Here is a 24,314-nt window from a genome sequence, read left to right as displayed (position 1 = left end):
TTTTCTTTGGAAATCTCCAGTTTCATGAAAGTGTTACTATTTCCAATGTGAACTGAGTTACTTTTCTCTTTCACACATTCTGGATGATCCTTTTCTGTATTGTGTTACACAGCAGGTGCTTAAATGGATCTCAATTACCTAATATTTGTACTAATAATCCTTTGGGCATTCAAAGTGTTTTCGCAAACATCTCATTTTTTCAAGTAAAAAAAATAAAATAAAATCAACGTCTGGAAGAGTCAAACTCTTGTTGGCACCCAACCGTAATAATCATAAAAACTAACATTTATTCAGGGCTAACTATGTAAAGGGCTCTTTATATACGTGTCTCATGTAATGCTAAAAAGAATCCTATAAGACAGGAACAGTGCTACCATTTCCTCATTTTATAGGTGAGGAAAATGTGACACGCAGTGACGAATAAGCATGCCAAGGCTTGCCTCTAGCAAATGGCATTGGTGAGGTGTGAGCTAGGCAGTCTGAGGCCAAAGTTTGTACTGTAACATTCTTACCCTCCTAAAGGCCCGGCTTTGACATGCCCCTATAATTCCACCAAACAGAAATCTGGCAAAGTGTTTTTGATGGCCCACTTCCATGGACTTACTGAGAGTTTATGACTTTAACCTAAGTTCACCTTAAACTCTGAGCCTGTGGTCTACCCCTGAAGGCCTTGAGCCTGATGATATAAGCAAGATACTGTTAAATAAAATACCATCTCTCATTGGCTGATATTTTTCCTTCCCAGGACCCAAGGAACGAGGCTCCCTGAGGACAATATCACCTTAGTATCCATTATATGTTCTCCCAATGCCATACTCCTACTCAACACACCAGGTGGGAGTTTTCAAATTTTTTTTCTGCTTTTTTTTTTTTTTTTTTTTTTTCTGCTTTTTAGGGCCCAACTCATGTCATAGGGAGGTTCTCCGGCTAGGGGTCGAATCCGAGCTGCAGCTGCTGACCTACATGACAGCCACAGCAACGCCAGATCCTTAACCCACTGAGCGAGGCCAGGGATGGAACCTGTATCCTCATGGATACTAGTCAGGTTCGTTATCACTGAGCCACAATGGGAACTCCAGTTTTACAACATTTTCTGATGAAGACAATGGTTTTGTAATTATTTTATAACTAAAGAGACATGCTCCTTTGAATCAGAAGATTACAGTAAGTGTTCAGTCTGGGTATGGAATCAAGTACATTCTAGCCAGTTTTCCCAAGGAGCTGACAAGCCATAGATTCATGCATATCAGCTGTGCTTTTAAGTTAAATCCCACTTTCTCAGTGAAGCATTTCCAAAATCACTTTAGTCCTATGTAACTGGTGAAAGTGACTGAAGCAGAGAAAAGAAAGCATTACATGGAGACAGACACTGCGGATGTAATGAAATGTGATATTGAGACAATTAAAATACATGATGGACTTGTATGGCCACTTGATCACAGATCGATGGCAAGTAGCTTGTTTTATTACCTTGCCATATATTTCTGAAAGGCTACTTTGGAAATATTGTAAAACCAGATTAAGAGTTGGGTAGTAACCAGAAATGCTGGTGTCTTGAACTTGGACTTCTCAGGCTCTAGAACTGTGAGAAATAAATTTGTTGTCAGACCACCCAGTGTGTGGTATTTTTGCTAGAGCAGCCTGAACAGATTAAGATGTCAGGTGAACATGTTTAATTTTTCTGCATTTTCAATTCAAAGGTTAAGATTTATGAGGCTAAGAAAACATGTGGATTTACTGTCAAAAGCTTGATATGCAGTTATTAAAAGTCATTCATTTACTCATTCGTCAAACATTGAGGGCAGCTATGCTGAGCCAGACACTGTTAGATGCTGAGGATGTTCAATATAATATGGTAAATATTATATTTAATATAAAATGGTAAATATATAAATATAAATATATATTTATGAGCCTAAACAGACTGACTTTTCCCACCAGGTACCTGGAAAGCAGTGTGAGCAATGAACAAAGACTGTAAGTTGTACAGTCACACACTGTGAAGAAGAGATACAAGCGAATTGCTGCAGTTGGTAACTGGGAAATCAGAGCTGGCCTGAGGGCGCCAGCAAAGACTTCCTGAAGATCTGCTGTTTGAACTGAGAGCTGAGCAATGAATGGGAATCAACTGCCTGAGCTGATGTGCTGTGGGACGGTTCCAAGTAGAAGCATCCAGGGGAGGAAAGGCCCTGTGACAACAGGAAGATGCACAGGTACAGGGAATGGAGAGCCAGCCAACGTGGGAGATGCGGAGACGGAGGGGTAGGGCTGAGATGAGGCAAGCATGGTGCGCAGAGGATGCTGGATGCTGTGGGCTTGTGGATTTCATCCTCAGAGCTGTGGATGCCCCAGAGCTGCTGGGATATTGCTGGTAGGGAGGTTATGCGGGTCCTGATCAGATTTCTGTTTAATCACCACTCTGGCTGTTGTGTGCAGAACAGGCAAGATGGGGACACTGGTGCAGAGGTGGCCATGGAGGGGCCAGCTGCTATGACGGTAGGATTATGGGAGCTCTGACATGAGAATGAGATGAGAAGGGGATGAATTGGGGAGCTGCTGAGAATTCAAACCCACAGGCCTCAGTGATGGAGAGAACACAGGGAGGGAAGCAGGACTGAACTAAAAGATGTTGGTACCATTCACTGTTAGAGGCCAGGCCTGGGCATGTACCATGATTTAATATTTGTAAGACCGAGCCTAAGACAGATACAGTACTTTTAGGATTATTGCTCCCTCATATATTCTGGGCAAACTGAAAGATTCTAATCAGTAAAATGTTTAACATTCTTTTCTTCTTCTTTTTTTTTTTTTTTTTTTTGGTTGAATCATGCCTCCATTAATGTGTGTGTGTGTGTGTATTCTTTTGGCTTCACCCACAGCATATGGAAGTTCCTGGGCCAGGGATCAAATCTGAGCTACAGCTGTGACCTATACCACAGCTGAGGCAATGCCAGATCCTTAACCCACTGTGCCACAGCAAAACTCCGAATATATTGTGAATACATCATCTAAATATAATGGTCATTAATTTATACAACATATCTTTTCTTAGTCCTAAAATTTTTCCATGTATTCTTTAAAAATTATTCTTCCACATTTTCTAGGAATTAATTCATTTTTTCAAATATATATTCATCTTAAGAGTTGGTCTAGAATAAGAAGGGTTTTGTACAGCTGAAAGTCCCTTGCAGAGTGTGGATGAAGAGACGACTAGACAGCTGTGCATGCCTAAGGCCCTTTCTTTCAGGGTATTTATCAGCACAGCTCCAAACGAATAAATATGGAGTCAGACAGCAATTTAAAATTCAGAGACCTTCACCAGTTTTCACAATGACACATCCTTCTCTTTGTAATGGAAGGTATATGATAGTGTGAGACCAGTGGCCACGTGGATTTTATAGATAAAAGAGAATATCCAGGAGTTCCTCTTGAGGCTCAGCAGTAATGAACCAGACTAGTAACCATGAGGATATCGGTTTGACCCCTGGCCTCCCTCAGCGGGTTAAGGATCTGGCATTGCCGTGGGCTGTGGTGTAGGCTGCAGATACTGCTCGGATCCTGCGTGGCTGTGGCTGTGGCTGTGGTGTAGGCCAGCAGTTGCAGGTTCCATTTGACCCCTAGCCTGGGAACGTCCACATGCCAATCCTCTGGCCCTAAAAAGAAAGAAGAAAAAAAAAAGGAGGGAGAATATCCAGCTGCAATAAGCAGGACTGACTATAATTTTTTTTTTATTTTTTTTTTTATTTTTTTTTTGTCTTTTGTCTTTTTTTTTGTTGTTGTTGCTATTTCTTGGGCCGCTCCCGCGGCATATGGAGGTTCCCAGGCTAGGGGTCGAATCGGAGCTGTAGCCACCGGCCTACGCCAGAGCCACAGCAACGCGGGATCCGAGCCGCGTCTGCAACCTACACCACAGCTCACGGCAACGCCGGATCGTTAACCCACTGAGCAAGGGCAGGGACCGAACCCGCAACCTCATGGTTCCTAGTCGGATTCGTTAACCATTGCGCCACGACGGGAACTCCTGACTATAATTTTAAAGTCTGCACATGCAAGAATTGGTGGCGATTTGAGTAGCATTTGCTGTGCAATATCAGTTCATCTCTTGAGCATCTGCACAGCACCATTCAAATTAGCTCAGGGAGTCACAAACAGACCCAAGTCATGGTTTCCACCCTCAAAGAGCTCTGATTCAACAATGCAAGATGACCCATATTTAACACATCATATCTCTCTGTCTCCCTCCTGATTTAAAAGCAAAACAAAAACTGAAAAGTGAAAATGGAAACTCATTTCTTCTGTGCAGCTGCTTTTGGATGGCAGAGGGCTGCAGGTGCTACCTGCTTCTCGCATGGGGCAGACCCACCTGCTGTCCCATGAGGCACACCCACCCTCAGGTCCGGCTGGAGGCTTCGGGTGTTTGACAATATTCCACACCGCTCATTTCCACAGCAGGCCTGGAGCCCAAAGGTCCTTCCCAACTTTTCATTTCTAATGATTCAGGGAGGTCGGACACAGTGGCAGGAAGACTTGACTTAGGGTCACTTAGGAGAATTGACTTTGAATCCTCGCCTGGTCACTCAAGTGAGAATTTAAGTCACTTAACCTCTCTGGGTCTATTTTGTCATCTCTAGAACAGATGTTATCCAGCTCAGCTCACTGGAATGTTCTGAAGATCAGGTGAGGGGCCACCTGTGTCCGTCACTAGAGGCCACCTGTGTCCGTCACTAGAGCAATTCTTGGAACATGCATATTTTCAGCCTCATATGAATATGAACTTCATTTCCTTTGCTTGGGATAATTCTTCTTTTTTTTATTAACATATAGTTGACTTACAATGTTGTGCAAATCTCTGCTGTACACCAAAGTGACCCAGTCATGTGTGTGTGTGTGTGTGTGTGTATATACATATGCATATATATATATATACACACACATTTTTTTTTCTTATATTATCTTCCATCATGTTCTATTGCCTAGGATAATTCTTTTTTTTTTTTTTTTTTTTTGGTCTTTTTGCCTTTTCTAGGGCCACTCCCACGGCATATGGAGGTTCCCAGGCTAGGGGTCGAATCAAAGCTGTAGCCGCTGGCCTACCTACGCCAGAGCCACAGCAACGCAGGATCCGAGCTGCATTGGCAACTGACACCACAGTTCACGGCAACGCTGGATCCTTAACTCACTGAGCAAGGCCAGGGATCAAACCCACAACCTCATGGTTCCTAGTTGGATTCATTAATCGCTGCTCCATGGCAGAACTCCAACCTAGGATAATTCTAATAAACAATTTTCATGGTATGATAACAACAACAACAACAAAAAACCCTGAAAAGATTATCTCCCTTGTATTCAGTTTAGAGTGATGAGCCTTGAAAGTCCGAACAGTTCAGTGACATGGGCTGTCAGTGACAATGACAAACTGGAAACCAGGTATAAACTGGTCCATATATTTCCAAACCTGAACTCCCTGCAATTTACATATACATATTCCTGCCAGTTGAATTCTCTTAAAAGTATAATTCTCAACATTTCCCCTGATCCAAAGACTTTGGGGACCATCAATGGTTTGTCAAGTAAATTGTCGCATCCTGCTACTTAAGATCCTCTCACACTTGCCCTGAAATCATCCTTCCTGCTTCTTCTGCAGGGTCCTCCTCCACCTATTCCAGGATCACCAAACCAGGCTACTTGCCATGCTGTGTACATGGGACACTGTAAAGCCAACTGTCTTATTTATGGTCTAACGCCAAGTGGCTAGCCTGCTGCCTGACTCACAGTGAAAGCTCAAAAAAAGTTTGTTGAAGCGAGTGGGCATTCTTCATTATGATAAACACAGTAACAGATAATAGTAACAATAATAATAATAATAATAACCTGATGATAGCAGTATATAATAGTAGAATTATGATTATGATAAACACAGTAACAGATAATAGTAACAATAATAATAATAATATTAATGCTGACTATAGCAGTAAATAATAGCAAAATTACAAGCACAGACAGCAACTGAGCCATGGTTCAACAGCTGCTGTACTATGTATTTCTTATCTCAACTAAACTTTAAAAATTTTTTTTAGTTAGGGATGCACCCATGGCATGTGGAAGTTCCCAAGCTAGGGATCCAACTGGAACTGCAGCTGCCGGCCTACACCAAAGCCACAGCAATGTGGGAGCTGAGCTGCATGTGCCACCTACAGCATAGCTCACAGCAATGCCGGATCCTTAACCCACTGAGCGAGGCCAGGGATTGAACCCTCATCCTCATGGATACGAGTCAGGTCCATAACCGCTGAGCCACGATGGGAACTCCCTCAACTAACCTTTTTAATGACCCCATCACTGGGGTTCTACCCTTATCACACTTTACTGATGAGAAGACCAAGTCTCAGAGAGATTAACCAGCTTCCCTGGGATTGCTGATTGTCTCTTTCATTCATTTATTTAACAAATGTTCTTGCAGATCTACCATGCGTCAGGCTCTGTTCCAGGGGTTGAGGATGTAATGTATAACTTCCTCTTTGTGAACAAGGTCCTTGCTTTCATGGAGCTGACAGTCTTGTGGCAGAAAACAGACCCCTACTCATCAGGTAAATAAGATGATGGCTGAAAGTGATAAGTGATCCAAAAATGGAGTAAAGCAGGTCAAGGATCCATGGTGATGGGACTGCTGTTTGGGACAGGGTGGAAAGTAAAAGTTCCTGAGGAGGTGACAGATACAGTGTTTCCTTCTGAAAAGCAGCGAACCATTAAAGACCTGGCTGCAAAATGCTTCAGGCAGAGGGAATGGTAAGTGCAAAGGCCCTGGGGCAAGAGCATGTGTGGCCTCTTCAAAAGGCAGCAAGAAGGCCAGTGCGCTTGCCGGTGAACATGGAAGCAGGTGACAGCAGAGAGGTGGGTGGGTTCGGATGTGCGGGCACTGCAGGCATGACACGGACCCGGCTTCGTACTCTGATTCAGAGGGGAAAGCGAATCGAGGGTTAGAGCCGAGGAGGGACAGGATCTGCCCTGGGTTGTGACAAGGACCTCTCCAGTGAGGGCGTGGTGAGTAGTGAGATCAGTTGGGGGTGCGCGGGGAGGGGGGGGGGCGGGTAATAAAGTCCTGCCCGTGAGAGTTGACACAGGGATGAGAGGAAAGGGTGCTCCAAGGGACGGGATGTAGGGGTGGCAGAGAGAGAGGAGTCCAGGGGGAGCCCTCCGTTTCTGAGGGAGGGGCAAGAAATCAGTAATTCATCTGATCCACACACAACTGAGACCTCAGGGCCTCAGGGCCACCCAAGTGGAGAGCCTGAGTTAGTGGACAGCTGAGTGGCCACATGTCTTTAGTTCAGTGAGACAAAACAGAGGTAGAACTTTACATCTTGAGGTTATTAGCACTTGGGTGGCCTTTAAAGCATGAGATAGGATGAGGTCATTTCAGGAGTGAGTGTGGAGAGACGAGTGTGTGTGTGGAGGGCAGAGTGGAGGAAGGCACGTGGGTGCTCCAGGACAGGAAGGTGACGGGCAAAGTAAGTCGACAGAGTCCGAGAAGCAGCAGCCAGCCAGGTAGGTGAGCTGGAGGTCAGGTGGAGGCAGTGCTTCAAAATGAGGGCAGGGACCACCCATGTCAAATGGTGTCACTAGGTGGGATCATGCCAAGACTAAGCAAGCATTAACCCCAGAGCTGGCAACCCTGAGAGCCCTGGCTACCTCAACAAGGGCGATTTCAGTGCTTGCAGCTGCTGGCTTAGAATATTCCACCATTCCCTAGAACTACAAAGCTCTGGTTCATGACCCAACTCTGTCACTCATGTCAGAGTGACATGAGTGTCTCTTAGCCCTGTTGCCTCTAAGTTGAGGAAAGCAAATGGCTTAAAGACTTAAACCTAGACATGACACCATCAAACTCCTAGAAGAGAACACAGGTGAAACATTCTCTGACATCAACCGTACAAATGCTTTTTTTTAGGTCTGTCTCCCAAGGCAATATAAATAAAAACAAAAATAAACCAAAGGGACCTAATCAAGCTTTTGTACAACAAAAGAAACCATTAAAAAAAAAGACAATTCATGGAATGGGAGAAAACAGTTGCAAATGATGCAACTGACAAGGGCTTAATCTCCAAAACATACAAACAATTTATACAACTCAACAGCAACCCCCTCCAAAAAAATCCAGCCCAATTGAAAAATGGGCAGAAGACCTAAATAGATATTTCTCCAAAGAAGACATAACGGATGTCCAACAGGCACATGACAAAAGGCTCAACATCACTAATTATTAGAGAAATGCAAAAGGCTCAACATCGCTAATTATTAGAGAAATGCAAATCAAAACTACAATGAGGTACCACCTCACACAGGTCAGAATAGCCATCATTAATAAGTCTACAAATAACAGATGCTGGAGAGGGCATGGAGAAAAGAGAACCCTCTTACACTGTCAGCGGGAATGTAAATTGGTATAACCACTATGGAAAACAGTATGGAGGTACCTCAGAAAACTAAATATAGAACTACCATATCACCCCGTGATCCCACTCCTGGGCATATATGCGGACAAAACTTTCATTTAAAAAGATACACGCACCCCCTATGTTCAGTGCTGTACTATTCACAATAGCCGAGACAAGCCAAATGTCCATCGACAGATGAATGAATGAAGATGTGGTATATATACACAATGGAATATGACTCAGCCACAAAAAAGAACAAAATAATGCCATTTGCAGCCACATGGATGGAACCAGAGATTCTCATACTAAGTGAAGTAAGTCTGAAAGAGAAAGACAAATACCATATGATATCACTAATATCTGGAATCTAGTATATGGCACAAATGAATTTATCTTCAGAAGAGAAACAAACTCATGGACATGGAGAACAGACCTGTGGTTGCTCAGTATATTGATCCACCATGTCCTCAGCTTCTGGCTGCATCTCAGAGTGAAGGGGGACCGGACATGGAGGAGGGTATTGATTCCTTTCACTCCCAGAGGTTAACCTTGGGTTCCCTGTGTCCCTTGCCTGAGTCACTGCTCCTCCCACGGTGGCCCATTCCACAAGACTCTCCTTCTGGGTTCTGGTTACTAGTCTCTCCTCCTGGGCTCTGCAATTATGATCTCCTGTGGTTTTCTTATACCACAGCTGTACCCTTGTAATTCATTCCTTTATCCCAATTTGATTTAATCTCTCTTTCTTGTTGGGACTCTCCCTGATATAAACTAGGCCTTTGAAAGAAGAATTTGCAATTCTTTGGGACTTTATCCCTTAGTAGACTGTAAGCACTTCCAGGAGGTGTTATGTCTTGTTAATCTTAGCCCTGTTTTCCCCCACCTCCACTGTTTACCAGTTTCCATTCAGAGCGGTTGTTTATTGTTTGTTAAAAGATGTTAATTTCTCCTCCGTCAGAGCCCTGTCTTTGCTTCCAGCTAGTCCTGTGTGGTTCAGTCCTAAACAGTGCCCTCTGGGTCCAGGTCCTGGCCAGGACTCTCCAGGGAAGGGGCCAAAGTCCATTTCTCCCCTCTCCCTTTTTGTTCTCACCTCCTGTTTCTTAATCAAGAGGCCAAAGGTTCCCACTAAGGCCTTTTCCTGCCCGGGGCCCCAGAGGTTCCAGTCTTTACGTCAGTGTCAGATGCATGTGACCTCAGAAAAGACCCTAAATCGTAGTCCATCATAATTTCCAAAATTGCAAAATCAAGATAAAAACCATACCAACTTTACAGCATTTGCTGGGAGAATAAAAACAAAGTGACATTCCATAAAATTTATTGTCTTTTCCACGAAACATATCAGTGACTCTAAAGAATAGGCACATTTTCTCTACTCCCTCCTGTCCTTTCTCTGTTTCCATGAGGTAAACACTTTGCTAATACATGGAGCAAAAATCATAATAATGACCGACATTTCCTGAGTACTTACTCCCGGCCAGGGACTATGCTAAGCAATTTGTATGTCATTTCATTTAATCTCCACAAGAACTTTGTACAACACAGCCTATTTTAATCCCCACTTTACAGATGAGGAAAAATAAAGACACAAAGTAATTTGCCCAAGGTCAGGAGCCAGAACTGAAACTTAGGAAGTGTAACCCAAAGCCATGCTTATTCAGTCTTGTTCACTGACATTCTCTGTGACACAGGGGAACACATCACAAAAGCTGGCTGCCATTATTGGGCTATCAAGGGGAAATTATTGAGACTAACCATAAAGTTTGCACCCCTGGAAATTCCTGGGAATTATAAATCAGCCTTGCTTGCAACTTAGAATTCGGCTCCCCAATTCAAGCTTAATCCATTGTGGGTTAACTGAACAGCATTTTCAGCATCTCAGTGGCCTACAGGAGACTCACCTGAGCTTAGTGCATGCTCCACTTCCTGCATGATCACCCGGGGGGAGGCAGCGGTGGTCTCTGTGTCTATCAGCATAGGGGTCCCTTTGGGGGGCACAGCTGCTTGGGACGTGGTCTCTGTGGGCATCGGCGTGGCTGTGGCATGTGAAGTGGGTGTCTGTCCAGAGCTGTGCTCCTCCTCTGGGGACTTCGGGGTGGTCGGGGCTCCTGTGGGCTTGGTGCTGGTTTCTGTAGAGCTGTTACTGGTGCTGATGGAGGCAGAAGGAACCTCCGGCGGTGAGGTTGATGGAGGCGAGGGTGATGAGGTTGGCGCTTGAGGGGAGGTGAGTGCGGGAGACTCGGCCTGGGGTTGCGACCCTGTAGCTGGCACGCTGGCCTCGGGCGTGACCGGGCTGTGTTCCTCCGGCGTGGGTGTTAAATGGAGCCCACCGCTTGTTGATGAGGGGACTGTCTCTGTGCCTGCCGACTGGGAGGCTGGACTCGTGGGCTCCTCCTCTGCTCCGGCCTCTACAGAGACGTTCTTAGTGGGTGGAGATGTCGGGGCCGATGCTATAATCGGGAGGACCGAGGTGCTGGGCGTGCCACTGGTAGGGGAGGCAGGAGGGCTTTGCGGAGTGCTGGTCCAGACGGCCGTTGCAGGGGTGATCTTTGTGGGAAGAAAAACAGGCAAGACTGTTGATGCAGACACACGCTGTACCCTTAGTCCTGTGGAAGAGCCGGTACAAAGGTGGTTAATGTATGAAAACCTGAGCGGCCAAGCTGTTTTATAATATTTTCAAAAGTCTGTCTCATTTGGCACTGTGCCTTTACAATCGTGAAGGTGACTTTTAAAATATTTCCTTCCCACTAACTGCCCCCTCCCCCGCCCTGTGACTATCAGCAGGAACCAGCCTGAAAGCTCAGCAGGAGCAATTAGTGGGTGGGTCAACACAAGTTCAGCCAATACATGACACCAACTAACTTTCTCTCCTGCTGCTTGAAGCTGTGCCCTTAAAAACGGAGACACTCTTAGGAACTGACTATCTGAGGATAAGTCTGGCTTGTTTGCAGGGCTGCTCCACAAGGCTTGTGGGGACTCTCACCCCGTGTGCTGGGTGAGTACAAAGCCGGAGGAGCTCTCTGATTGGTTGTTCTCTGTCAGAGGGGCTCATTGATTGGCTGGTCTCTGACGCGGGCGTTCACTGATTGGTTGTTCCCTGCTTCCGGGTTGTGAGCTCTGCAACCATGCACAGGGATGTTATAGGGACTTGCCTCCCTGGGGTGATTAACAGTGCAAGGAAAGGGCCAGGTCCCAGCTTAAAAGCTGAGGTGAGGGAGGACTCCAAGGTTTGGAAATATTTTCTGAAACTGGAACCTATTATCCCCAATTCTAACCTGGGGTCTTTACTATTCTGTCATTTTCACCAAATAATCTCTTTCATGTTTTGTAAAATTTAGAATGAATTTCCTTTCTCCATACCTCCATTCATCCACTCAGTTTAATTTATTTGTTCATTTATTCATTCAATTATTTAATAAATAGCTTGCTTCTGTGTACTAGCACTCTGGAGGACACTGCGTTGATGATTTCACTTTTTATGTAACACATCTCTTGATTGCCTCCCCACACACCCCCTTACCAGTCCCCAACTAGCTTTTCCCCTAGTCGTTTACATCTCAGTGGATGGCAACGCCTTTCAGTTACTCTTTTAAAAACCCAGATGTTATTCCAGATGCACCCCTTTCCCTCACTCCCCCTACCCCAACCAGTCCATCATGATGAATCATGATGACTTCACCTTGAAAACATATCCCAATCCAATCAACTCTTCACCACCTCCCTGATATGGCAACATCACCTGAGCCACCAGCCACTCGCCTGGACAAGTGCCAGCTAGACAAGTGCCACTGTCTCTTCATTGGTCTTCTGGCTTCGAAGTTTCCTTCCTTTTGATCTACTTTTCACATAGCAGCCAGTACGCTATTTTAAAGTGGTAAATCAGATTAACCTATCAAAACCCTCCCAAGGTTGTACTTAGAACAAAATCCAAAACTACTCCCTATGTCATCATCCCATGTTCTCCTTATTATTCCAGATTGATCTCTACTCAAATGTCACCTCCTTCTCAGAGGAGCCTTTCCAGACAGTCCTAACGACAATCATTCCTACCCTAGCCCCTTGCTTATTTAAAAAATTTTTTTTGATTGTTAAAATATAAATAACATCATAACTATTTTTACGTGTACAGTTCAGTGGCACTAAGTACATTCTCCTTATTGTTCAACTACCACCACCCATCCATCTCCAGAACTTTTTCATTTTCCCAAACTGAAACTCTGAACCCATTAAACAATAACTCTCCATTCTTCTCTTTCTCCAGCCCCTGGAAACCATTATCCTACTTTCCATCTCTACCAATTTGACTGCTTTAGGTACCTCCTACAAATAGAATCATACAATATTTGTCCTTTTGTAACAGGCTTATTTCACTTATTAGCAAAATAGCTTCAAGTTTCATCCGTTATAGTACATCAGAATTTCCTCCCTTTTTAAGGCTGAATAATATTCTGTATACTATATACCACATTTGTTTACCCATTCATTTACTGATGCGAACTTGGGTTGCTTCCACTTTGTGAGTGCTGCTCTGAATATGAATGTACAACTATCTATTTCAGACCATGTTTTCAGTTTAGGGGGGTGTATATACCTCAAAGTGGAACTGATGGCTCATGTGGTAATTCTATGTTTAATTTCTTTGAGGAGCTGTCATACACTCTGGGTGTTTTTGCTTTTCTTAAAATCAATAAAAATAAAGTAGTTTCTTCCTGAAACTACATATTATTTATTTCCTTAGTATATCTTTCTTCTACCAGAATATAAGCTCCATGAAGGTGCAGAGACCTGGTCTTATTCATTGCTGTTTCCTTCCCACCTAGAATGGTGTCTAGGTCATCGTAATTGCTCAATAAGTACTTGTAGAAAGAAGGGAGGGAGGGATAGTAAGAGGGAAGGAAGGAAGGAAGAAGGGAAGGAAGAAGGAAGGAAAGAGGGAGAGAGGGAAAGAGTGAGGGTGCTAAAGAGGGAGGGTGGAAAAATGAAGTATCTAAGAAATTTATTTAAAATAAAAATACCCAAGCATTTCTCTACTCGTATCTACATATCACTTCATATGGTCACATCCATTGTAGCTGTCTCAGAGGTGGCTGCCTACCTGGTGTTATTTGAGGGCAGGAAACTTGTTGAAAATGCCAACCTCTTGGAGTTTCTGTCGTGGTGCAGTGATTAATGAATCCGATCAGGAACTATGAGGTTGTGGGTTCGATCCCTGGCCTTGCTCAGTGGGTTCAGGATCCGGCGTTGCCATGAGTTGTGGTATAGGTTGCAGACATGGCTCAGATCCCGTGTTGCTGTGGCTGTGGTGTAGGCCGGTGGCTAAAGCTCCGATTGGACCCCTAGCCTGGGAACCTTCATATGCTGCAGGAGCGGCCCTAGAAAAGGCAAAAAGACAAAAAAAAAAAAAAAAAGAAAAAGAAAATGCCAATCTCTGTCTTTCCACCACAACATAGATCTGTGCCTGATGTCTTGTTGGGTCTTCAATTACTTAACCCTCCAGGCTCTGAGGAGATATCCTGGGGTGGGGGGTAAGGTAGCTTATAGGTAATAGCCAAACATGATCAAGACTCATAAGGAATAAAACATGGGCTAGATTTTCGCACAGAGGAAGGGAAAAAAAAAGAGGAATTTAGAGGAATGTGGGCACTTGGGCTTCAGCTGCACAACAGACTCAGTAGTTGTGTAGAAAGCTATACTACAAAATCCCCTGGAAACAGTTTCCTCAATATTTAACTGAATTTAACAGTTGGACTGTTATCAAAATGACGGGTTGTATTTTATTTAAAAGATGTGGGTCAAGACCATAAACTACAGGAGAGTTACTCTCCCAGTAAAGAGGGGGGCAGACCTCCCAAATGAGGCCACTGAAGAGTCCATGTGACTGTGGTAGACTTTTAGCAGCTGTGAGGTGTTGACAATTTCAGGCTGAATACAAATCAAGAGTTTTTTTTTTTTTGTCTTTCTGCCATTTCTTGAGCCACTCCTATGGCATATGGAGGTTCCCAGGCTAGGGGTCTAATCAGAGCTCTAACTGCCGGCCTACACCAGTGCCACAGCAACATGGGATCCAAGCTGTGTCTGTAACCTACACCACAGCTCACAGCAACTCTGGATCCTTAACCCACTGAGCCAGGCCAGGGATTGAACCCGTAACCTCATGGTTCCTAGTTGGATTCGTTAACCACTGAGCCACGACAGGAACTCCCAAGAGGTCTTTGAAATAATGGGCAAGACAACAGTTGGAACAAATGTTATTAAAACACTGAAGCTTCATATATGACCTTAGAGCTTACTGGCTCTGCATCCTGGTAGCTCCCATGACTCATTGCAGATTATAAGGCCCAAAAAACTGACAATGTTTAATTACTCTTCATAATATCATCTAAGAGATGGGCAGATGGAGGAAGAGAGAGCCTTACTCTGGCAGCTGAGTCAGGGTCTTTGGAATCTTGGGATGACTGAGGAATGAGTAATATGCAAAGGAGCATGACTTCATTCATTTCATTCATTCATTCAAGTTTTTATTGAGCAGCTTCTATGTCTATGACCTTGCCCTCAGAGGGTTCACTATTTAGCAGGACAGAAAGGACACTTAACTCCCTGTAATATGATGTGATAAGCACCTTATGGAAGTGAAAACAAGTTGCGATGGGTGCCCCAAGGAAAGATGAATCAATTCTGTATGGGGACCACGGAAGGCAAAAATATATAAAGTCATGTTCAAAAGACATTTAGAAACGTCACAGAAGAGATGACATTTGAGTGGGTTCTGAAAGAATGAGAACACACAAGATGCCATTAAAGTGTGTGTCATTCAGGGTGATGCCTGCATTGTCATTTCCAGTGGTGCTAAAACCTCTACTCTGGAAATCATTCTAGTGCTAAAAATGACATGCTTCAGGAATTGGTTTTGTGGCTGGAGACATCCATTTTTGTTTGTTTGTTTAACTCTGATACTCTTTTATAAACCCTACCCTTCGTGCTCCCAAAGAGGACTGAAGTGGTCATTCATGCCCATGGCTACCTACTTAGTACTTAAGTAAAGTACTTTCCAGTCTAGTTCAGGTAATTCCTACTCCTAGCAAACAACAATGTGTAAAAATTGTGGGACAGCACTGATCCTCTTCACTTGAACAAGGCATTAAAGCCTCTGCTTGGGGAGTTCCCATCATGGCGCAGCGGAAACGAATCCAACTAGGAATCATGGGGTTGTGGGTTCGATCCCTGGCCTCGCTCAGTGGGTTAAGGATCCGGCGTTGCCATGAGCTGTGGTGTAGGTTGCAGACGCCGCTCGGATCTGGTTGCTGTGGCTCTGGCGTAGGCTGGTGGCTACAGCTCTGATTAGACCCCTAGCCTGGGAACTTCGACATGCTGGGGTGCGGCCCTAGAAAATACAGAAATACAAAAAAAAAAAAAGCCTTTGCTTTGCCTTGTTTGATGTATATTCCAGGTTGCTCTGAGTACATGAGGGTGGGTCTTCTTTCCAAATGAAGATACCCAAGGCTTAGGCACCATGACTCCGCTAGCAAATGCTGGCTGTCCTGATCAGCTCAGGCTGCCAGCACAAAACACTGGCAGACTGGGTGGTTTTAGCAACAGAAATTTACTTCTCACAGGTTGGAGGCTGAGAAGTCCAATCAAGGGCTGGGACAATTCCGGTTCTGACGACAGCTCTGTTCCTGGCTCACAAGTGGCAACCTTCTAGCCGTGTCCTCACATGCCCCTTCCTTGGTACATGCTGGGGGCGGTGGGGTGGAGAAGGTGCTCTTCTTATAAGGACACTAATCCCATGGTGAGGGCCCCACCCACATCTAACCCTAATGACTTCCCCGAAGCTCTGTCTCCAAATGCCACCACACTGGGGGTGAGAGCTTCAACCCTGAGGATCACTGAGATGGCCTGAGCAAGGATCACTTCTGCTTTCTCACATGTAGGGCTTGTGTTTCTCCAGGGATACCAAACTGATTAAGTCAAACAGCTAAGGAGGTATCTTAGGACTCCAAAAAAATTGTTTAGAGCTAGAGAGAGCCTGTGTAATGTATAATTACAGCCCCTCATCTGATGCAGGAGGGAGCTGACACAAGGAGGGCAAGCCATGTAACTGAACTTACACATCAAAGAGAAGAAGGTGGGCAGTGCTTCCTGGAAAGAATCATGTAGAGACCGGTCCAAGTTAGAACTTCCCACCCACACACACACCGTGCCTGGCCTCCAAAAGGCTTGTAGAACACACTTTACCAGCCACTATTCCAGCGTCAGCAAGGAGGAGCCCATGTGAGACTGGGCAGCTGAAAAAGTTAAAATAATACAGGGCGCCATACACCTGCCCACCCAAAGAAGAGCCTCTTACCTTTGAAGAAACGAATTAGTTCTAATATTTCCTCGGGAAAATGGCAGAGTACACAGAATGAAGAAATTGAACCTATTAAATCTTCAAATTAGAGACGACTCTGCCAGATATGCTGTCCCTGCTGGGGCAGTGACAGGTTCACGTGCCTGAAAGGGAGCGACTCAGGCAAGGAAATCTCTGTGACGTGCCCCAAATGAGAGATGTGGGGGTTTAATGGCCAACTTAATCTGAGATTCCTCCTTGTAAGTCTATAAATGGAAGACTTTCCTGAAGTCTGATTGCATTAAAGCTTTTGTCTTTTTAGGGCCGCACCCGAGGCATATGGATATTCCGAGCCTAGGGGTAGAATCAGAGCTGCAGCTGCTGGCCTACACCACAGCCACACCAATGCTGGATCCAAGCCTTATCTGGGAACTATGCTGCAGCTTGTGGCAACACGGCTGCTTCACCCACTGAGTGAGGCCAGGGATTAAACCTGCATCCTCATGGATACTAGTTAGGTTCGCAACCTGAGGAGCCACAAAGGGAACTCTGGGTTAAAGCTTTTATGCTGCAAGAATAGCTGACAGATGGTGCTTAGAAGAAAGGCAGATTCTTAGTTGGCTAGAAAATTACTTGTTTTCATGTACATTGTCCTTTGCTAACTGAAAAAAACCATGTCTGGCTTGAGCCCAGTTCCTTGCCTTGCCGGGAGGAGAGGCTTAGGGGCTGATGGCTGGGACAGGCAGGTGAATTCCCACAGCGCCAAGGGGGGTATGGAATGTTCCAGGGTGGAGAGTCTGCGTTCTGCGCATGTGCTCTGGGTTCTGCGTGTCGGGAATACAGGTCTGCAACACTGGCAGCCAGTGGATGATGAGTGCCCTGAACTGTCACCTCTTTCTGGGTTTCATGAGCAGCAACCAAGGCCAGGGCCAGGGTCCAAGGTGGCCTGATTACCTGTGATGCTCATCTGTCCCCCGCCCCATTGTCCTCTCCTGCCCTTGGCGTGTCAACTACCTGAGAAAACATGTGACAAAGCTTTGGCAAATTCGGTGAAACGTGATCAAACCACAGTCAAGCCCTCTCCTGTGCTGCCAAGTCAGCCCAAGTGGTGCCTCTGCCTGTGGTCTCCGGGGATCATGCCAGGCTGGCTTGGCTGAGGCTCCACAGCTGCTGAAGGTCTGAAAGCTGAGGAGTTGCTGATGGTCACTCCACACAGCTACCACCTTAAGCTTCTTCTTTAAGCTTTTTTTTTTTTTTTTTTTGGCCTCTCCCATGACATGCAGAAGTTCCTGGGCTGGGGACTGAACCTGCCACAGCAGTGACAATGCCAGATCCTTAACCTGCTAGGTCACCAGGGAACTCCTGAGCTTCTTAAAAGACCAACTGGACCCTGTCACTTCACTTCAAGAGCTGAGGGGAGGAAAGGAAGCCTGCACAGAGGATACAACTTCAAAGCCTCACCATGGCCTAGAAGGTTCTCTGTGCCCCAAGCCCAGTCAGCCTCTTCAGCCTCGCTCTCCACCAGGGCTTGAACACACCAGTCTTTTTACTGGATTCAATTCCTTTTGCCTAAACAGCTCAGCCTCTTTTACCTGCCTGAGTTAATTCTATTGATCCTTCCAGCATTAGCTTAAGAAGTTTTGCTGATTCTCTAACTAAGTCCACCCCCTCACCCCCAGCCTCAACCCCTGCTGTGCTCAGAGAGCACCTTGTATCTTAACTTCCTAGCGGTGAAATTGCACATAACTATGTAGCTGTCATTTAATGCATGCTTCCCCCCTTGGACTCCCATGGAACAAGGAGCCTAGTAGATTTGCTTGTGATGCATCCTCATTGTCTGGTCCATAGAAGGAATTCAAATATATACCCACATATGAATGAATGAATGAGCTGAAGACTCTATGAAGGTCACGGTGCTGGTTGCACATGCATCATCTCATTCAATCCTAATAACCATTGTCATCTCAGTTTCACTGATGACAAAACAGAGGATTAGAAAAGTTAACTTGCTAAGGTCACACAGCTAGTTCAGGGCATAGCTGAAGCTTGAACCTGAACCTGTCTGGCTCCAGGCTAACCTTATAACCATCCCACTGTACTGTACTGGGAAATGCAAGAGCGTTTTTTTTTTTTTTTTTTTTTTTTTCTTGTCTTTTTTTTGCCTTTTCTAGGGCCGCTTCCCCGGCATATGGAGGTTCCCAGGCTAGGGGTCGAATAGGAGCTGTAGCTGCTGGCCTACGCCAGGGCCACAGCAATGCAGGATCCGAGCCGTGTCTGCAACCTTAACCACAGCTCACGGCAACACCAGGTCCTTAACCCACTGAGCAAGGGCAGGGATCGAACCTGCAACCTCATGGTTCCTAGTTGGATTCGTTAACCACTGCACCACAATGGGAACTCCAACAAGAGCATTCTTGAAGCCTGGGCTCCATGTTTGTGAGACAGTCAAGCACCAACGTCCCCCTAGCTCCCCAATCATTCTCTAGGGTGGGCCAACAGCGTGGTCTTAAAAAAATTACCTGATCCTTGAATCCTATGGCAGGCTCCCCAGTGGCTCAGGATGAATTCTGAACTCCTTGGCAAAGCACATAACACTTTTTTTTTCTTTTTTGGCTTTTTGGGGCTGCACCTGTGGCATATGAAAGTTCCTGGGCCAGGGGTTGAATTGGAGCTACAGCCACTGGCCTACACTACAGCCACAGCAACGCAGGATCCAAGCCGGGTCTGTGACCTACACTACAGCCAGATCCTTAATCCACTGAGCGAGGCCAGGGATTGAACCTGCATCCTCATGGATACTAGTCAGGTTCTTAACCCCCTGAACCACAACGGGAACTCCTAGATAACACTTTTTATGATCTCCTAGCCCCACCTCTCCTGAGCCCTGAGAGCCTAGCCATCTGAATCCACGAGTGTTCCTGAAAACCCCCTGGTCTGCCTCCCTGCCTTGCTCTTGCTGTTTTTCCCATCCTGGGTTTGCTCTCTGACATCAGCAACTAGCCTGCCCTCCTCTCTGAAGATTCTCCAGCTTGACAGAGCCCTTATCTTCTGTGTGGCCATGGCACTAACCCTAGCACACCTTCTATGGAGCCATTTTTCCTCATGCTTGTCTCTTGTCAGCCTGGGAGCCTTGACAATAGGGACTGTGGCCTGCTGTTGGCATCTTAGTGGCTGGCACAGAGAAAGTGCTTAATAAATACTCAGTGAGTAAAAACCCGACCTTTCTACCCTTTGGAAAATGGAAATGTTCTCTGGTTTATAGGATGGGCCATGACAGCAGAAATGCATCTTCCTTTTGCTTTATCTGGAAGTTCCATAACAAATACCAGCTGATGAGAAATGTTGGGGGGGGGGTCTCTAAACATACTTTTACTATTTTTGCTTGTTCGTTCCACTTTGGAACCTGTGAGCATTTCTTCTCTCTGCACATGATACATTTCAGAGTCACCAGCTCTTGAAGTGCTGGCCATCAAAGCAGTGGCCCAAACACGGGGAGGCCTCACCATTGCTGCCATGAACTTCAGCAAGTATTAAAGAGAGTATGAATAATCTTAAAATGATATGTATATTATAGTATGAAAGCTGGTTCTTAGTGTTGCTTAGGTTGAGTGAAGGTATTTTTTGGGATGCTCACACTCACAAAAAATTCCCCATGTTGTCTCTGGCTGGGCTGCTGAAGGCACCCCACACTCTGGAAGGTTCATGTAACATCTGCAAAACCACGGCTAGTCAGAGTCTGGCCCAACCACATGGCCTTTGAGAGCTCTCACACGTCTAGACAGCACGCGCAGGTCCCAGAGCCAGCACACTCGGTTTAAGAAGATGCTTGTTTGGAGCAGAAAAGCCATATTCTCCCGAGGGTTCTGTGGATGGAAATGACACACAATTCCAGTCCCCAAAGAGGAAAAGACCTTCTGTTTTCCAGCCACCACATCAGAACCCGCAGACCTGGCGTATGACTCAATTGATTTCTCTCTTGGTGAAATCAGGGCTAATGATGTCACCAGGCTCCCCCTCAGGGCCCTGAGCGCTAATGAGCAAATAATGCTTGTGAAGAATGTTGTACTTCCCGGGGAAAGAAAATGCACCATTTTTTTTTTTCTTTCTTTTCACCAGAATCAGCATCTGTCTTTCGTCAGTCAAAATCTCCTCTAAACTCATTATTTTTTAAGTTGGGGGCCCCTCTATGGTGGTCAGGCCCCAGGAGGAGGCTGTGCTGAGCCACGATGCAGGCAGATGGCCCCAGTTCGGAGGGAACCGCTGGGCATTCACAGGGCCGGGCAGTGGAGACAGAGAGATGATGACAAGAGGCTGCTCTGGGGTTAAGGTGGACACAGGTGCAGAGAGGTGGGAGAGGAAGATGACCTCATGCCTCCTGCAGGTGGCAGGGGACCTTCTGAATGCCACTGCCAGGTTGCATGGTGGGCCTGGTCCCAACATGTGCGGGGCCCTGGGGTGGGGGGGGAGCACGCAAAGGACCCCCACAGAGAGTGCACAAGTATAACTGCTTGTGTCTAAGGCCCGCGTGCCCTTCCCCTAGTGCACTTACAAGTGATAATCAAGTTTGTTTCTCGTTTATCAAATGAAGAGTATTAATAGATGGTCTCGGGGGTCCCTTCAGGTCTTTTCTAGTGATGTAACTTTTCTAATTTTGTTCCATGTCTTTAGATGTATTTCACCATTTCAGGTATATGGTCTGCTGTAGATCCATATTAGTACTTGAAAAATAATACCTGAGGAATGAAACATCCACCCAACAGGATTTGAAAACCGTGTCTCCATTCTCTATCTTCTTCTCCCCCCCCTTTTTTTATTAAAGTATCGTTGATTTGCAGTGTTGTGCCAATTTCTGCTGTACAGCAGAGTGACCCCGTCGTACAAATACAGACCTTCTTTTTCTCAGATCATCTGGACAGACTTTAAGCCAAGGCAGCCCCTGCTCTTATGAACCGGAGCTGAGGCTGTGATTTTTCTCCTCCCCACACCCACTGGGTACTCCAGGGCCACCTGCTCTGTCCACAGGGTGGGGGAGGGGTGCCCCATTCAGCTTTCCATCCCTCTCCTTCTCCTGTTTGCTCAATCCAATCTGATACTGAACTTTCAAAAAAATGTCTCAAGCGACTGAAAAGGAAAAAAAAAAGTCTTTGTGTTTAAGTGTCAGAAAATGCAGCGAGCTCTTGCTGGGTCAAAGGTCACACCCCTTCCTTCCACCCTGCCACCCACAGGCCCAAGTCACAATCGTGTCATTTCTGGTATCCTGCAGCCCCTGGAAAGTACCAGAAGTTAAGACAGCCTGTAATTCATCTCAGCCTGCTTGGGCTCTGGACAATTTCTTTCAGAGGATTTGCTGGAGGCTGAGAATTGCCCAAATGGCTGAGGCAGCCCTGGTGTGGTCGCTCCACTGCCTTCTCAGCCCCAGTGCCATTTCTACTCTTTCTCCCAACTTGTCTCTGGCTCAGTGGGTGCACCAACCATGACTTCTTGTTCCACAAAGGGCTGGTGCTCTTTAGGTGGCCAGCTCCATAGAAATCAGCCTCTGGAAGGACAGTTCTCGGGTTGTCCCAGGCCGATGCATCCTGGAGTTCTGACTGGTGAATATGGAGGCAGTTGACTGCTCCCAGGATAAGGCCATGAAATGCAATCAGCTCTTGTCTTCCTGTGTGCCTCGCCACTAAAGCCCACCATGGATCACCCCAGGGTCAGGCCAGAGGGTGGGCTAGCTCCAGTGCCAACACATCACCAGGACTGGGAACATGGGTCCCAGAAGCTTCCTCTGATGGGGGAAGGGGCAGTGGGGGCTTTCTGAGAGAAGAGGATGGAGCCAGGATACTGGGGGGGCCTCCTTCCTCTTCCTGCCAACATTTTCTTCTAAGGGTTTTCTACAAAGATGCCAGTTAACATGAGTGGATATGCTTCCTAGTTTCTTTTACATTTTTCCCTATACTTTTAAAATAGAAAAATAACTTAAAGCAAAATGCACCCATCTTAAGTACATAAAATCAATGAATTTTTACATGTTATATGCATAACCACTACTTAGATCAAGTTACAGAAGCATTTTTTAGCACCCCAGAAAGTTCCCTCCTGCCTTCTGGCAGACATAATGCTCTGAAGGTAACTCTTATTCTGACTTCCATCACACAAATTAGTTTTGCCTGTTTTTGAACTTCACATCAATGGAATTACAGAACGTTACTCTTTCATGTCTGGATTCTTTCACTCACACAGACTCTCCTGTGTTGTTGCATGTATTAATAACTCATCATTTCTCATTGCTGGTTAGTATTCAATTGTATGAACATAACATAATTTATTCACCCATTCTACCCATGGTGCACATGTGGGCTAGTTCTAGTTTAGGGTTATTACAAATGAAGCTGCTTGCTTTATAGCTTCTTAATTAACACTTACAAGTATTACAAGCAAAAATCTGTAATACTTTTCAAGTATTAAGTCACTTAATCTTCGCAATAAACCCGGGGTAAGTATTATACCTATTTTACGAGTGAGCAAACTGAAGCAGAAAGAGGTTAAATAACTTCCCAGGACATATAACTAGAAAGTACTACAACTTGGATTCAAACTCTAGAAGGTAGTCTATCTCAACAACCTGTCTTAATGTGGTGTATCACACTGACGGATTTGCAGATATTGAAGAACTCTCGCATCCCTGGGATAAATCCCACTTGATCATGATGTACAATCCTTTTAATGTACAGTTGGATGCGATTTGCTAGTGTTTTGTTGAGGATTTTTGCATTGATGTTCATCAGTGAAACTGGTCTGTAGTGTTCTTTTTTTTGTGTGTGGTATCTTTGTCTGGTTTTGGTATCAGGGTGATGGTGGCCTCATAGAATGAGTTTGGGAGTGTTCCCTCCTCCGTGATTTTTTGGAATAGTTTCAGAAGGAGAGGTGTTAGCTCTTCTCCAAATGTTTGATAGAATTCGCCTGTGAAGCCATCCGGTCCTGGGCTTTTGTTTGTTGGAAGTTTTTTAATCACAGTTTCAATTTCAGTTCTTATGATTGGTCCATTCATCTTTTCTATTTCATCTTGGTTTAGTCTTGGAAGATTGTACTTTTCTAAGAATTTGTCCATGTCTTCTAAATTTATAAACACCTTTTGCAGCTCCACACCAAAAAAAAAAAAAAAAAAAAAAACCCAAACACCCCATCAAAAAATGGGCAGAAGATCTAAATAGACAGTTCTCCAAAGAAGACATACAGATGGCCGAGAAACACATGAAAAGATGTTCAACATCGCACATTATTAGAAAAATGCAAATCAAACCCACCATGAGGTACCACCTAACACCAGCCAGAATGGCCATCATCAAAAAGTCTACAAACAATAAGTGCTGGAGAGGGTGTGGAGAAAAGGGAACCCTCATACACTGATGGTGGCAATGTAAATTGGTGCAACCACTGTGGAAAGCAGTATGGAGATTCCTCAGAAAACTAAACATAGAACTACCATTTGATCCAGCAGTCACATGCCTCGGCATCTATACAGAGAAAACCATGACTCGCAAAGACACATGTACTCCAATGTTCATTGCAGC

At 45.3% G+C, this 24,314-nt stretch overlaps 1 protein-coding gene across 1 annotated transcript in view; it reads right to left on the bottom strand.

Moving 5' to 3' along the window:
- PARM1 (prostate androgen-regulated mucin-like protein 1) overlaps positions 1-24,314 on the bottom strand; it is a 104,934-nt gene that overhangs the window by 23,700 nt on the left and 56,920 nt on the right. Inside the window, 1 exon segment of the mRNA NM_001243716.1 lies at positions 10,328-11,032. Within this exon segment, the coding sequence (NP_001230645.1) occupies positions 10,328-11,032 (705 nt within the window).

The sequence above is a fragment of the Sus scrofa genome, chromosome 8 (assembly GCF_054392235.1).
Source record: "Sus scrofa isolate SSC_HxYL_T2T_F1_AM1 chromosome 8, Sscrofa_HxYL_maternal_Yorkshire_Landrace_v2.0, whole genome shotgun sequence".
Classification (NCBI taxonomy): Eukaryota; Metazoa; Chordata; class Mammalia; order Artiodactyla; family Suidae; genus Sus; species Sus scrofa.
Note: the sequence above shows the minus strand (reverse complement) of the source record. Positions and strands in the feature narration are given on the sequence as shown.